Below are 14,754 nucleotides of genomic sequence, written 5' to 3'. Positions count from 1 at the left end.
GCGATTAAAAGGAAACTTTTATTAGTGGCTTGACATCATGGAGGTGAAAAACGTTACTCTGACGCGTTTCGGGTTACAACTAGCCCTTTGTCTAAGAGTGATACCTGAGATTCATTTCTCTATCTGCTGGCAATATACTCCTCAAGAAAGATGAGTGGGCCAGGAAAGAAGCCCCCTAACAGCATGCACTCACTAACCACTTAATATGAATAAGTATATGCGTAGAATACCCCTGTAGACGCCAATGGAATGGGAAAAAGTCCCTAACAGTGTGAAAGAACCATGAATATGTTAAAACAACTTGAATGAGTCCGTAGACTAGATTTAAATAAATGGGACACTTAGAGACAAATACTCTAGTCCCCAATCCCAGTGATAATAAGTAGTCACTGGAGTGGGTATATCCTGACTCCCCCTTGTGGTGAGAGTAGCGTGGTGAAGCAAGCTCTCACCAAAGCAACGATCAGCCGCGGGAAGAAGAGACAGCTACACAGCTTTTATCTAATGTGCCAAGAAATTCAGGTAAGTGAGCCTACAAGTGCGTAGATCGATGGTAGGGGGGTGGAGGGAAAGTAGTGGGGGAGAGATATACTAGGGCAAACACTGCTAAAAAGGTGACTAGAAAATACCAGACATGGAAAACCTGCCACTTTGACACATACCAAATAAGTATGGAGTATGGTCAATATAACTATTAGCACTCGGGGACAAACTATGATGCAGTGCAAAACTACACTGATTATAACCTTATGAGGCGAAGTGCCCTGTATCTATTACCACTGGTTGCACAAGCCAAAGCTAATGGCCTATAATGTCCCTGTTGCTTGGGCCAGGGTGGACGGACAGGTAGGAAAATGAGTATAACTAACAAATCCCTGGGAGTACACTTTAAAAATATTGGAGTAGTGTGGTGTAGACCTGCCTAGTCTCCAATTAGGGACCACTATATAGTCTCGCCAAGCGAAAGTACTGTATAATGTTGCGCCAAAGCTGATGTAGTAATTGTTATAACAAGTATACAAGTGTACCGTGCTGAGATGTATGTAGCATAGGTACTTAGCGTGGCTTCCGGAAGATGTGTCCCGGTGCGGACTCGAGTGCTGACTGCAGTGACGTCAGTGCGTATGCGTACCCGACTTACGTTTCGCTTGGGCGGTAAAGGCAGCTTTGTCAAGGGTATGTTACTGCCGTGGATCTAGGTGCTTTAAATACACATACTGGTAGGGCGGAGTCATACCTGAGTTTACCCTCACATCTCTGGTTGTCGATACTGAGGTAGTTTGCTACAAGTGGGGGCCCCCTAGGAGTATAACATAACTTATGGTTGTCCGCTCACCAAATAAGAATGATAGGAAAAATACTCAAATAAATTACAGCTGGTGCACAGGGATAATGTTATACATGAACACAAGTCAGAAGATTAGAGGTCTCCCAAAGATCCCCATTGATTGCACTCTATAGCTGCTAGAATACAGGGGGATGGATACTCCCCAACATAATGTCAAATTGGCTATATATAAGTACACGAAGTAACTGCTCCCAACACTGTGGGAGGACAGTAACCACTAAAAACCTAAATAGGTCAAAAATAATGAAATTTTAATTATTAAACCTTAACGACGCAAACACATAAAAATCAATTAAAAATGGGTGATATAGTAGCTTTAACAGGGAGCGAGGGGTAATCACCAAGTAGCTATATATATAATCCCTGGTAATAGGTACTAGAGACGTTCCATATAATTACCTCACTAAGGAGGTAGGTGTGTAATATCTAATGAGGATGTACAGTTACATCCTGAGGTGCCAAGAATAAGGTAGGTCTCATATAGGAATAGTTAAGATACCATGTACAGGTTGACCTTGCTTAGCATATAGGCAGTGGGTGATTGTGTCTATATAGTATATAGATATACATATGATGGTGTGGAGAGCATCAGCAGTGCAACAAAATATTGATAAATATTATCGCAAACACAGACTTATCCCCACAGCCTCAGTAACACTGTGGATCTAGATAGTTGTTACATATGCCTCAGACCCAAGTGTAAGGGTACAGAGTAGCCATGCACACATATGTTCTCTTCCTGCTACCGCAGTTGCCAGTGTATGCAGACATATATGAATCGCCACACAAAGCTAGTAGTAATGTATAGCAATGTCTTATGTGGCCATATCCAGTGCCCGTCAGATCATAGTAAGTATCAGTAACATTACGAGCATTACAAATATTAAAAGCACCCGCCACCCATCCGACACGTCCACCCCCTAGCAAGTCGGAACGATCTCACCCGTGACCTCTGCGACTTCAACGCGATGACGTCATACCCGACGTTATTTAATTTCTTGGCACATTAGATAAAAGCTGTGTAGCTGTCTCTTCTGCCCGCGGCTGATCGTTGCTTTGGTGAGAGCTTGCTTCTCCACGCTACTCTCACCACTAGGGGGAGTCAGGATATACCCACTCCAGTGACTACTTATTATCACTGGGATTGGGACTAGAGTATTTGTCTCTAAGTGTCCCATTTATTTAAATCTAGTCTACGGACTCATTCAAGTTGTTTTAACATATTCATTTTTCTTTCACACTGTTAGGGACATTTTCCCATTCCATTGGCGTCTACAGGGGTATTCTACGCATATACTTATTCATATTAAGTGGTTAGTGAGTGCATGTTGTTAGGGGGCTTCTTTCCTGGCCCACTCATCTTTCTTGAGGAGTATATTGCCAGCAGTTAGAGAAATGAATCTCAGGTATCACTCTTTGACAAAGGGCTAGTTGTAACCCGAAACGCATCAGAGTAACATTTTTCACCTCCATGATGTCAAGCCACTAATAAAAGTTTACTTTTTAATCGCCTCTGCTGCGTAGCCCCAGATGTTTGGACTTGCTGTGCTCCGTTTCTCCTCATTGGATTTCTTTCTTCTTGAGGAGTATGTAGGGCTTGGGTTTTTTTGTCTGTCTATATGGGTGTATAAAGCAAATGCAACATATTTTATCTAATCAGCGCTCTTGGATTTCAGTCCGTTATCACTTTGACCTACACAAAGGAAAAGTATCCGAGACTCTGTAGTAGGGATTGTGGTGTAGTTGGCTGTATGTGAAACTGTTTTATCATGTTCTGCTTATATGAAACTAATTAAACAAGAAGCATAGGTCAATAATGGAAGTGTGAATGGGTGTGATTAAACTAGACCGGTTATGAAAGTTGAAATGGGGAAGAGGGGTGCAGCAAGGCCTGAATCTCTAGGGTTTCCCAGAAACGTATTTACAGAAATGAGACAGACAAGTATTTTAGTGTTTCATCTATAATAAATGAAAAATGTTCTCCTTTAAAGGGAACAAAATGTACTTCGTTATTCAAAAGGATTTATTACAAGTGTTACTAGCAATTGGGCTTAACAATTTTAATCAATTATTGCTCTGCAGGAAATGTTAAGATGCCTCTGAAGATAGGAAATAAACATTCTGGTGTAAAAGATCGTGTGCACTTTAAAAGCTGCGACTTGTTCTTATGGGGACTATATTTGAATTTCTTCTTTATCAATGAAAACCAGAAATGTATTTTCTAATGTGCATAACAGCTGTTGTAAACTGATGAAGTTAAAAAGGACAAGGGAACACGTTTTGATATTTAAAACAAATATTTTGGTGGGTTAATTTCTTAGAAATAGTCATTTTTACTTTTAGGGTACTAATCCTGCTGAGCTAATTTAGAAAAGCATTTTCTGTGCCTCACCCACTTGGAGAATAGTTGCTAGAATTCCCCTTATGAGGACTAAGGGATTTACATTCACATCCCCTTACAGTATCTTAAATTATTGATCTGATTCAACTCTCTTCCTCGACATTTCCCGTCTATTTATAGTGTAACCTCTTGAGGGCTATAAACTTCTACAGCTGTAGCCAAGTGCCCAGCAAAACAATACTACCGGTAATTCTCTTTCTTCACCTTGCTTAAAGTGGTTGCAGGCTGAGCAGCATTTCTAATAATTTATTTATTTTATTTATAAAATGTTTTACCAGGAAGTAATACATTGAGAGTTACCTCTCGTTTTCAAGTATGTCCTGGGCACAGAGTTATGATGACACATACATGATTGCATTAAATGAGCAAGGTTATACTGTACATTATATATAAATACATTGCATCACAGTAAGAGATAATATATGTTATATGCGTATGTAACAGTTACAAACCAGATTTAAATGTGAGACAGCTTCAGTTTTGAAAGAACTTAGACTGGTGGCGGCTGTGAAAGTTTCCGGTAGGTTGTTCCAGTTGTGAGGTGCATGGTAAGAGAAGGAGGAGCGTCCGGATACTTTGTTGAGCCTTGGAACCATTAACAGTCTTTTCAGAGTCAGATCTCAGGTGATAAGTGCTGCATGTGGTAGGGGTGAGGAGTTTGTTCAGATAGATGGGTAGCTTGCCCAGAAAGTATTTGAAGGCAAGACAGGAGATATGAACTTTGCACCTAGACACAAGTAATGGCCAATCTAGTTCTTTGAGCATTTCACAGCGATGTGTGTTGTTGTTGCATTGGAGGACAAAACGGCATATTGAATTGTAGAGGGTATCAAGTTTGCTAAGGTGGGTTCAGGGTGCCGAGCCATATACTATGTCCCCATAGCCGATAATTGGCATCAGCATCTGATGTGCAATTCGCTTTCTGACCAGCTGACTTAGGGAGGGTTTGTGCCTATAAAGTACACCTAGTTTGGCATAGGTTTTGGATGTCAGAGTATCAATATGCAACCCAAATGTTAAATGGGAGTCAAACCATAAAACTATGCTGGCAACCCACCTCAAAAGTTTCAATTGTCAGGTCTCTGTTGACGATTCACTTTTTGTAGGGAACAAAACTTTGGCAACACAATATGGTATAATAAAGACAATTTTGAGGCACTCTGCTGTTTTACTTTAGTAGATATTTGAGTAAGGACGCTGGTGACACCAGCACTAATGTTTCTGGGGGGTTTCTGGCATTAACATTATGCCTATTTTTCTTTGAATACAGAAGTGCTATAACTATATATTTAGATTTATTATCATAATTTTCCTTTCTCTACATTACTGTCATAGGTGAAGTGTCATAGTGCAATTATAACTGTATACTAAAGACACCATCAAAAATACAAATACACATACATAATTGTTCATTTAAACAAAATACTGATCTTGTATAATTCATGTTATAGTTAGTGATTTTATGTACCACTACCTTTCTGATGTAGATATGCATTCTATTGCTTTGCAACATTATTTCATGTAATATTTAGTTATTAATATTTCTGAAGCATTCTCAGTCGTCTTTTTGCACTACTTGACAGCTTGCAAAGGAAAGAGCACAGAGAAAAGGGCAATTATGTTATTACCTACATTCAATTGACTATACTGGACCAGGGGTCAGATAAATGTCTGTGTAACCATCGACAAACTACTTTAAGTGGATGAGTCTGACATAGAATTCAAAAGATTGTGAATGGAAGACTGAAACTTAATCACCACAAGACGTTGAGTAGAAACCCCTGAAGCACTAATGGTGTTGTGCTCATTACAATGGTCTCTGCTATTTAATTTCGCATGTTGGTAATGCCAACTTATTTCTAATAATAGATTGAAGAGATTGGATGGAGTGGTGTTGGTGGATGGACTGGACACGGGGGCTCTCGACTTGGAACAAAGAGGTGACTGAAATTATGCTTATGCATTTTAGCTTTTTAAGTGTATGCAGAATAATAATACTTACAAATTTACTCTAGTGCAAAGGGGATACTAGTTTTAAATCTGAATTTGTAGTATTTTTTAGTATTGGTAATATTTAAATTTTTGTAATGGTATGCATCAACATTGTAATGTTTTGTTACGTACCCTAAATTATGTAACTTAACGTACATGGCTTTGAAAAAAATCTGTTCTAAATAACTCTACTTAAAGGCCGTGACTATTACTGACACACCATTAAATCTTTACCATTATTTATTAATTGAAATTCGTGTTTCATCCTTAATTTAAAAAAAAAAATAGGGTTCTGCCAAAGAAATACTTAGAAGAAATCAGTGCAAATATAAGCTCGTTTAACATTCATGGCCTGATCGTTATTGGAGGGTTTGAGGTAAGTCTTACATACCGTGGCATAATAATACAATGAAACTACTTTTGTTAAAGAAAGCAAATATTCCTGAGTAGGAACTAAGGCAGATATAAACATTTCACTAGACATCAAAGTGCATTTCTGAATTCAAACCATTAACAGTTCATAAAATAGTTTCTTCAACATATTTTTCTCACTTTTCCTTTTGATTTTCTCCAGAAATTTGCAATAGTAGAGAATTATTGATGTGAATTGCTTTCTTTTTTTTTTTTTCCTGGGGGGGAGGGGTTGGCTTTTAAGTACGGCCACCGTTGCCATTTTGTTTTTATATCCGCAGATATTTGCACCTCGCAAAGTATTTATTTTTCTGAAGAATAGGTCTTTCTTTCTCTCCCCCCGCTCCGGTGGCTTCTTTGTGCCAGCATAATGAATCCTGTATGGACGACTTATTTCAGGATCTAGAAAATCCTCTGGGCGGAGAGATCTGGTCTCTTCACAACCTCCAAGCAGCATCAGTATAATTACTTTCTATGAGGTCACTGTTCTGGGTGTAAGACCATGGCCAACAGCCTCCTTTAAATATGACAGTGTTTTTATATCAAAGTTTCAGTACGCGTTCAGCCGTGTCTACCTAGGTACTGCTATCCCCAACGCACAGCCACAAAACATTTATACTGGTAGTAGATTGATAAAGTGAGAAGAAGATAAGTGATTGCCAACCTTTGAGTGTGTGCACCTGTGACATTATCTTTCTTTGTACTTGAAAACGTACTCATAACTTATTCCTGTAGGCTTTCACAGGCAGCCTGGAATTGATGGAAGGACGTTCCAAATTTGAGGAACTATGTATACCTATTGTCGTTATACCTGCAACAGTATCAAACAATGTTCCAGGATCTGATTTCAGTATTGGTGCGGACACAGCTCTCAACACCATTACTACTGTAAGTCTGTTTTGCTTTTTGTACTTTAAATGTAATAAATCAAGTTTTCTAAAATATAATTAAAGTAGTGGTGACATATAACTTGATCCTCCGTCAATTATCTTTAGAAAGTTCCGTGAAAATGTTTTCTCTCAATCTTGTGTGGTCGAGGTAACAATTATCTCTTCCTATACACAAGAAATATTGGCTCCTATTCAATATTCTGTGAGACCATCCTCCCCCTGCTTGGAAAGATTTAAATTAATGGAGCTTAAATCTTTAAAAGCCGGTAGAGGACTGCTTCAGAGCATAAAATACGGACAATAAATTACAATATCTAAAGGTTATATTGTTATAATACAACACACTTTAGTCATTTACATTTGGGCAACTGAATACAATAGGGTAACTGAACAACATAGCAGATATGTACCCTTCTCAAAAATATAATAAAACAGAAGATTATGATGAATAATATTAATGCAGGAGATTATTTTCAATCGTTATTTCAAAGGGCCTTTTAATCTATCCATTATACACCAAAAGGGATTCACACTAAACAGAGTACTGTACATCCATTAATTGTCAAGAGGATACAAATGCAAATCAGAGTGAGGTGTACAGATGAAACACAGATGTAATCAAGATGTGTAACTCCGCTGAGGAAGTGCGCGTCTAATCCTGTATCTCGTGCAGCAACCAGAGCGTTTAACAATACTTGTTGCAAAAGAGAAAGCATGGCTGGTACCCAGCATATTCCAGTTTATGCTCCTTACTTTTGTGTCTCCCCCCACCCCCTACAATATATGATATTGCAACATTGCATCAAGCTAGTACTTTTCATAGTAATTTATGTGCACGTATTTACACATTTTGCATAAAGTTTCAGTTCAGTGTATATATATATATATATATATATATATATATAACACTTGGAAATTCACTAGTAGTTCTCAGCGTGTGAGAAATATTGAAGTAAAATCTGGTGCAAGGTAATCATGGGAGAAGAAAGTGTATGGTAGGATATGGTGAAAGACACAAGGTGTGTTGTGGAGAGAAGGGTAGGATAGACAAAGAAGGAAAAGCTTTGCTCAGAACACCTAGGGATTAGAATAGCAGAATTAGGGATACGTGCATAATGCATAAAAGTAAATGTTTGGGGGAAGGAGTCCCTGATCCAAAAGGCTTACAAGTAAATAGAAGTGCACATGTTATAGAGCTAGGTTAACCCATTGGGTTCCCCATAACCTAGCTACCACATCATTAGAACAGGCCGCCAGGGGATTCATAATTTTGTTGCTCTGTCGTGGGCTTTTTGCAAGTTTGCAAGGAGTCTCCTCCTCCTCTCCCGTTTGCCTCATCAGTGACGTCACAATCATTTAATCACTCCTGAGGCAATTTAAGGTTAAGAGGGTAAGTACTTATGTAGTGGGTCATCATGTGGTCATTTTACAGCATAATATCAAGCAGACTATAGTGCTCATGTGTTCCTGTATTTGCAGTGAGTGTTGTGGTGATCCCCCTGGAGCTTACATGTTGACCGTTTTAAAATGGTTTATGAAGCTTACACCATATAATTTTGATTCTCTTGCTCTTCAGCAGTCTCAGGAGAAACTAGACCGGATGAAGCCTCTGTCAGTTTGAGCCCTCAATACTAAAAATCTAAAATAGTTTATGAATGAACATTTAAAGAGGAGTAGTGAAACTCTCAGAAGCTTGTCCTAGGCAGTTACACAAGTTCAAATGTAGACACGTTTGCATGTACAGTATAATCCATTCTGTCTGGCGAGGTTATAAAGAAGATGCATTTTCTTTCTCTTATATTTTCTAAGACCTGTGATCGAATCAAGCAGTCTGCAGCTGGAACGAAGAGACGAGTCTTTATAATTGAAACTATGGGAGGTTACTGTGGGTATTTAGCCACCATGGCCGGACTTGCTGCGGGCGCAGATGCTGCTTACATTTTTGAGGAACACTTTTCAATCCATGATTTACAGGTAAGAGTTACATGTAGAGGTAGCAAAGGGACAATGTCACTAAATCAGGGCAGAGTTGGTCAGGAGTGCAAGAAAATGAATAAGCCAGAGTCAGAATATTAATCATGGCCGTTATGATTGCTCGCACAATAACCTTGGCAATTTTGTAACAGGTCAATGTTGAGCATCTCACAGAAAAAATGAAGACGACCGTGAAAAGAGGTTTAATTTTAAGGTACATCACATTTTAAATGAATCTAAAACAATATTCTATTTAATGCTGCTTATGTTACTTTATGTAGTATTTTATACAGGTTCACGGTGAAAGTCATCACTTATATATGGAATAAATCTTACCTTGCATAGACAATACAAAATTAAATAAAGTTCTCACGTATTTCACTGGTCTTCATTCTCTAAAAGTTTTTAATGATTCTGCAATTCCTTTATTGTATTGTATGTATGTCTGTATTACATGATGATATACATACATACATATACATATATATTATAAACAAGACACATACACTTCATCTGTGTATCTTATGGTTTTATTTAAGATTTTTTTTTCCCTCATAAAAGGAATGAAAAGTCCAATGAAAACTACTCTACAGATTTTATATTTAATTTGTATTCGGAGGAAGGAAAAGGTATCTTTGACTGCAGGAAAAATGTTCTTGGTCACATGCAGCAGGTAAAGTAATTCTAAAGCATGAATCCACATATTAAACAAGCAGGGGTGCACATCTTTGGGTTCTACACCTTCGGTACCAAGAACTATCTTGTTACTTGCTGGGTGCTCCCTTAGGACAGTTGCTTCTAACTGTATAACATGAACTATTAGAACATTACTTGACGCGAACAGTGTCATATTTCCCATTAGGCCCGTTAGACCTGACCAAGGGCGATAAAATTTAGGGTCGGCAAAAATTTTCACCCCCCATAATGCTTTTGCCACACTCTCGGCCCTATTGGACCTAATGGGAATGCACTTGCCTGTGTCAGCCGCCTCCTTTCTGCCACCCTCCTGTGGAATAAAGAATTATCTGTGTTATTAATGCAAGAATATCATTCAGGGGTGCGCAAACTGCGTGGCATGGGAGATTTTGCTGGGGGGGCGTGGGCAGTTGCACAGGCCCCACTCTCTTCCCCCAGGTATTTAATTAAATGCCGGGGGATCGCGTGAGGCCCCCGCAACATTCCACTTACCGGGATTCAGACAGCTGTGTGACGCATTGCCATGGCAACGAAGCATCATTTGCCGCAGGTCACGTGACGTCACACGACCCCGCAGCATCATTTGACGTGGATACAAGGTGGGGGTGGGGGGGCCCGAGAGCCGGGGAAGGGAAGACAGGGGGGCTCAGCTTCTAAAGTTTGCGCTCCCCTGATCTAAGTCAATTTACCAGGTGTGATATTAGCGACGCGGTAATGAAATTGATAAAATAAGTGTTAACGCACAGAAATATAAGTTAATTACCGCAAATATCACATTTACTATAAGGTAATGTGATCAATCCTGTTACAATACCCTATGGCAGTAAATTATTTAACCCCTTTGATGTCTGAGGCTACCAATACATACAGTACCATTCATAGCCTTCAGTCACCAGGGGAATTAAAGCACCTAACACTACTCACCCCCCCCCCCCCTTGTATACCAAAGAGACTTGTAAGGGAATGGTCTTACCCCTATGGCAAACAAGGGGTTAACCTTTGTGGTGCCTATCCAAGACCCTTGGGGCACCTTACTGATCACTCATGTTCTTACCCCTACCCTAACACACCTAACGACTCCACCCTCTTCCACCCGCCCCTGTTTATAGGAATGACAGACCTTTTATCCAAAGCTGGCTAATAGCAAATTAATTATGGAACATGTAGAAAATAAACAAACACACAATGTAAAATTAGACATAGCATAAAAATCAATATTAAAATCTATAGTACAATATGTTTCAAATGGTCATTAGCACATAGGTTCATGCAGAGTCTAGGAAGAAAAAACCAGGGGAGCGTAGATACCTTTAAAAAGAAAAAAAGACAAACATAGTGCAACCTGTAGCAAAATATGTTATAAGGAGCTCCCAGCTGGGCACCACATACTAAGGCCAATGCCTAATAGGATATATCAGCAGGAACAATTCGGAGGAGATAATCTTTAGAAAAGAGAAGCACACATGCAGTATCCAATAAAATACAGTTTATCCAAAAATGATAAAAGTGGAGGCTTACAGAATCCCAATGGGAAAACAGCGTGACCTCTTAATCAAGAAGGAGAGAGTGCCTGGGTATCCGTAGCTGTTTTCCTACCGGCGGCGCAACCGGAAGTGACGTGACGGCCCCAAGACCGGAAGTGACGAGACGGCTCCAGGCTGAAGTGTACCGTGGCGGTTTGCTGACACAGAGACGCTGTGATGTGGTCTTGAGATCACCACCGTCAATGCTGTTTTCCCATTGGGATTCTGTAAGCCTCCACTTTTATCATTTTTGGATAAACTGTATTTTATTGGATACTGCATGTGTGCTTCTCTTTTCTAAAGATTATCTCCTCCGAATTGTTCCTGCTGATATATCCTATTAGGCATTGGCCTTAGTATGTGGTGCCCAGCTGGGAGCTCCTTATAACATATTTTGCTACAGGTTGCACTATGTTTGTCTTTTTTTCTTTTTAAAGGTATCTACGCTCCCCTGGTTTTTTCTTCCTATGTTTCGTGTGGACCTTGAAACAGTCCGTCCAAGGGTTTGAGTGTCTTTATTTTTACTTTGTATTTTGTGTTTACCTTCACATTTATATACATAGTTTTTCCATTAAGTGTTTATATATTATATTATTCACTGTGTTTAGGTATTGAGCGCCATCTTGTGTGTTTCATGCAGAGTCTAGGTAGTCTAATTGTCACCAAAGACGTTAACGAAGGAATAAAGAAAAACACTTACCCCGTGCAAGTCCTCCCTGATCTTCAGGGTCAATGACCCTTTAAAACTAGTTCATTACAATAATCCCATCGGACACAACCATAAGGGAAAAATAAACCACAAAAGTAAAAAAAACAACAACAAAAAACATCCAATGGCCTGATGACCTAATAAAAGAAAATTCAATACATCTCTGCCATAATCCTCAACCTGATGGTCTAGATCCCCAAAAATGCCTAATAATATAAAGCATCAAAGTAAAAAAAAAATAATCGATGGCCTAGATGCAATACAACGTCAATCTCGGAAAAATAACGGTTCATCTTTTCTTTTATATATATATATATATATATATATATATATAGCTTATTGACATGTTTACTAGGAATATTGAGGGTGGGGTACAAAAGCAAAAGAGGTGGATAAGAAAAGGGATCAAAACATTACAATAAACAGACATAGAGAAATAGTTATATAAGCTACAATTTCATATGTACCAATTGTGTTCTGTAAAATTCCCTCACTGTGGGTTAGTCTGTGGATTTCAATTACTGGTGCCTAGAATTCTACCTGTGGATCCAAGGGTCCCATGTCTTCTAGAAACTTTTGGTAGTGTCAGCCCTCTGTCCTATGTTGGTTGAAGAATAATCCTCGAAGATTATTGAAAGAAGAAATAGTCTTCTTTTTTGTCTTCTTTCTTCACTAAATGCTGGCCCATCCTAATTGTCCTCTCCGCCACATAGCCATGTTATGTAAGGGGATGGCCCTTATATAGGACATGTAAATCTTACATAACAGGTGGTTAAAATCAAGCAATCCGATTTGGTTAAATCAAGCATCAAATCGGATTGATTCATTTAAAGTGCAGTTTGAATGGATACATTGCTGTGTTATTTGTATAGGTATTATACCTGATGGCAGATATTTATTATCTTTCAGGGTGGTACACCTACTCCCTTTGATAGAAATTTTGGCACAAAAATGGGTGCTAAAGCTGTAATGTGGATCACAGGGAAAGTAAAGGAGTGCTCTAGACATGGTAAGTATTAAGCACAAATGTCGTATCTTTAGTTATTTACCCCAATGTAAAATTAACATTCTTATACATATATCCTGTTTTGCAGGTCGTATATTTGCTAATACGGCCGATTCAGCTTGTCTGTTGGGAATGCGCAAAAGAAGCCTCGTTTTTCAGCCTTTGGAGGATCTTAAAGAGCAAACTGACACTGTGTATGTTTTTGCACATTTATAGCATGGCTATGATCTATTGTGCTGCTTGAACATAGTTATGATTGTGTGTGTTATATAAGCAGATAAGTATGAATTAGGCTGCACTCCTCAATCATTCAAATGTTAAGTAGAGCAAATGCTGAAGTGAAAAAAAATACAATGCATTAATTTAGAAAGGCAAAGGATTACTGTATTAAACAAAGAAAAGAGCCCTTGTTATCAGGGTTGAGGAAGTTCCCCATGTGACCGAAAAATTAGTCCTTTTATTTGTTTGATACAGTATTTGCTTTTCAAAATCGATGTGCAGTTTTTACTTTAGTGAATATTTGAATGATCTAGATTACCAAAGAGCATGGGGCTGAAGACATGCAGTCATATACTGTAGACTAAAATGTCTGTGCTCCTTCCAGAATGATTGGAGAGAAACATGGGGGAAACCTTTACATCCTCTGTTGACCTGGTTTGGGGATTGTGGAGCTTTTATCAGGAAGAATGTAGAAAACATATTTATGTTTTAACCATCTAGGAGTCCCTGGTAAACATGAAGAGTAAACAAGTATGGGTTTCCATGATCAGCACCTGGTCAAATATCATTTTTGGATTGACTTCTGTATGCTTCTCAAACGCTTCAATTGCTGGCCTCTGTTTGGGAAAGGCTACTAGACTCCATGCTCAATTTGTTTTGACCCAATTGTAGCACTGGTAGAATTGTTCTCTTGCTACATTCTTCACAATGTGGTGAGCAGTGGACCAGCTTTGCATTTTTTTTTATGGACAACGTGGTTAGAGGTATAGGCTGCGCTAATACTGCCTGGCGACGGTGGCGCGACGTCGCTCCAAAACAAATCCATTGACTCCTTCATAAGCGCGACGGAGCAACCAAAAATGTTGAAGCCGGGTAAATTTTATTTTTTTAGAGACAGTCGCCACATGTGACTGTCTCTAAACCAATCAGAGAGCGCTGCCCGCTCCCTTCGTGACGTCACTGGCCTTGTCGCCAGCGACGTCGCTTAAAAATGAAGTATAACTTTCGCTAGCGGCGACGGGTGACGTCATCGCCGTCACTATAAGCGCGGCCTTAGGGTTATGCATTATTGGGTAATGTTTCTGAAGTAAATTGCAAAATCGCCTCAATTGAAGGCCTTTCAGTGCAATTAGATTTTCTAATTTACGTTTGGATGAAATATACTTCTTTCCCACACATAAAATTTAAATATTTGTCTGATTTATGTTTATCTAAATTATTTGCCTATCTGTAGTTCATGTGACTTTCCTGGCATTAACTATCTAATTTATTTATTTTTTGAAGCTAATTTCAAAGCTCAACAAGACAAATGTGCATGTAGTGAGCATTTTATTGTAGCTCTTGGACAAACGTTCATGCTACACATTGCTCATCAGATTCCACTAAAATTGAAATAATTAACATACCAGTGCAGAAAGTTTATAACAGCTATATGGTGTGATGAAAATCTGCATTATGATTTTTATGCAATGTTTTCCATTTTACGAAGATTTAAAAAAGCTGTATGGTAAAATGGAAAAGTATATGTTTTGTTCCAAATCTAAATGTTGTTTATTATCTGTCATTTTGTTATACTTGTTTATCC

General features: G+C 38.8%; 1 protein-coding gene across 2 annotated transcripts in view; it reads left to right on the top strand.

Annotated features, from left to right (window-relative positions):
- The window catches only part of PFKM (phosphofructokinase, muscle), a 104,711-nt gene that overhangs the window by 86,044 nt on the left and 3,913 nt on the right, over positions 1-14,754 (top strand). For both annotated transcript variants that reach the window (XM_075591667.1, XM_075591666.1), the window contains exons 15-22: positions 5,619-5,689; positions 6,030-6,117; positions 6,888-7,040; positions 8,852-9,016; positions 9,169-9,230; positions 9,578-9,689; positions 12,854-12,953; positions 13,039-13,144. In XM_075591667.1, coding sequence (XP_075447782.1) covers positions 5,619-5,689; positions 6,030-6,117; positions 6,888-7,040; positions 8,852-9,016; positions 9,169-9,230; positions 9,578-9,689; positions 12,854-12,953; positions 13,039-13,144 — 857 coding nt within the window. The remainder of the gene's footprint in view (positions 1-5,618; positions 5,690-6,029; positions 6,118-6,887; positions 7,041-8,851; positions 9,017-9,168; positions 9,231-9,577; positions 9,690-12,853; positions 12,954-13,038; positions 13,145-14,754) is intronic.

The sequence above is a fragment of the Ascaphus truei genome, chromosome 3, assembly GCF_040206685.1.
Source record: "Ascaphus truei isolate aAscTru1 chromosome 3, aAscTru1.hap1, whole genome shotgun sequence".
In the NCBI taxonomy this organism is placed as follows: Eukaryota; Metazoa; Chordata; class Amphibia; order Anura; family Ascaphidae; genus Ascaphus; species Ascaphus truei.
This window is presented reverse-complemented; position numbering and strand designations above follow the sequence as displayed.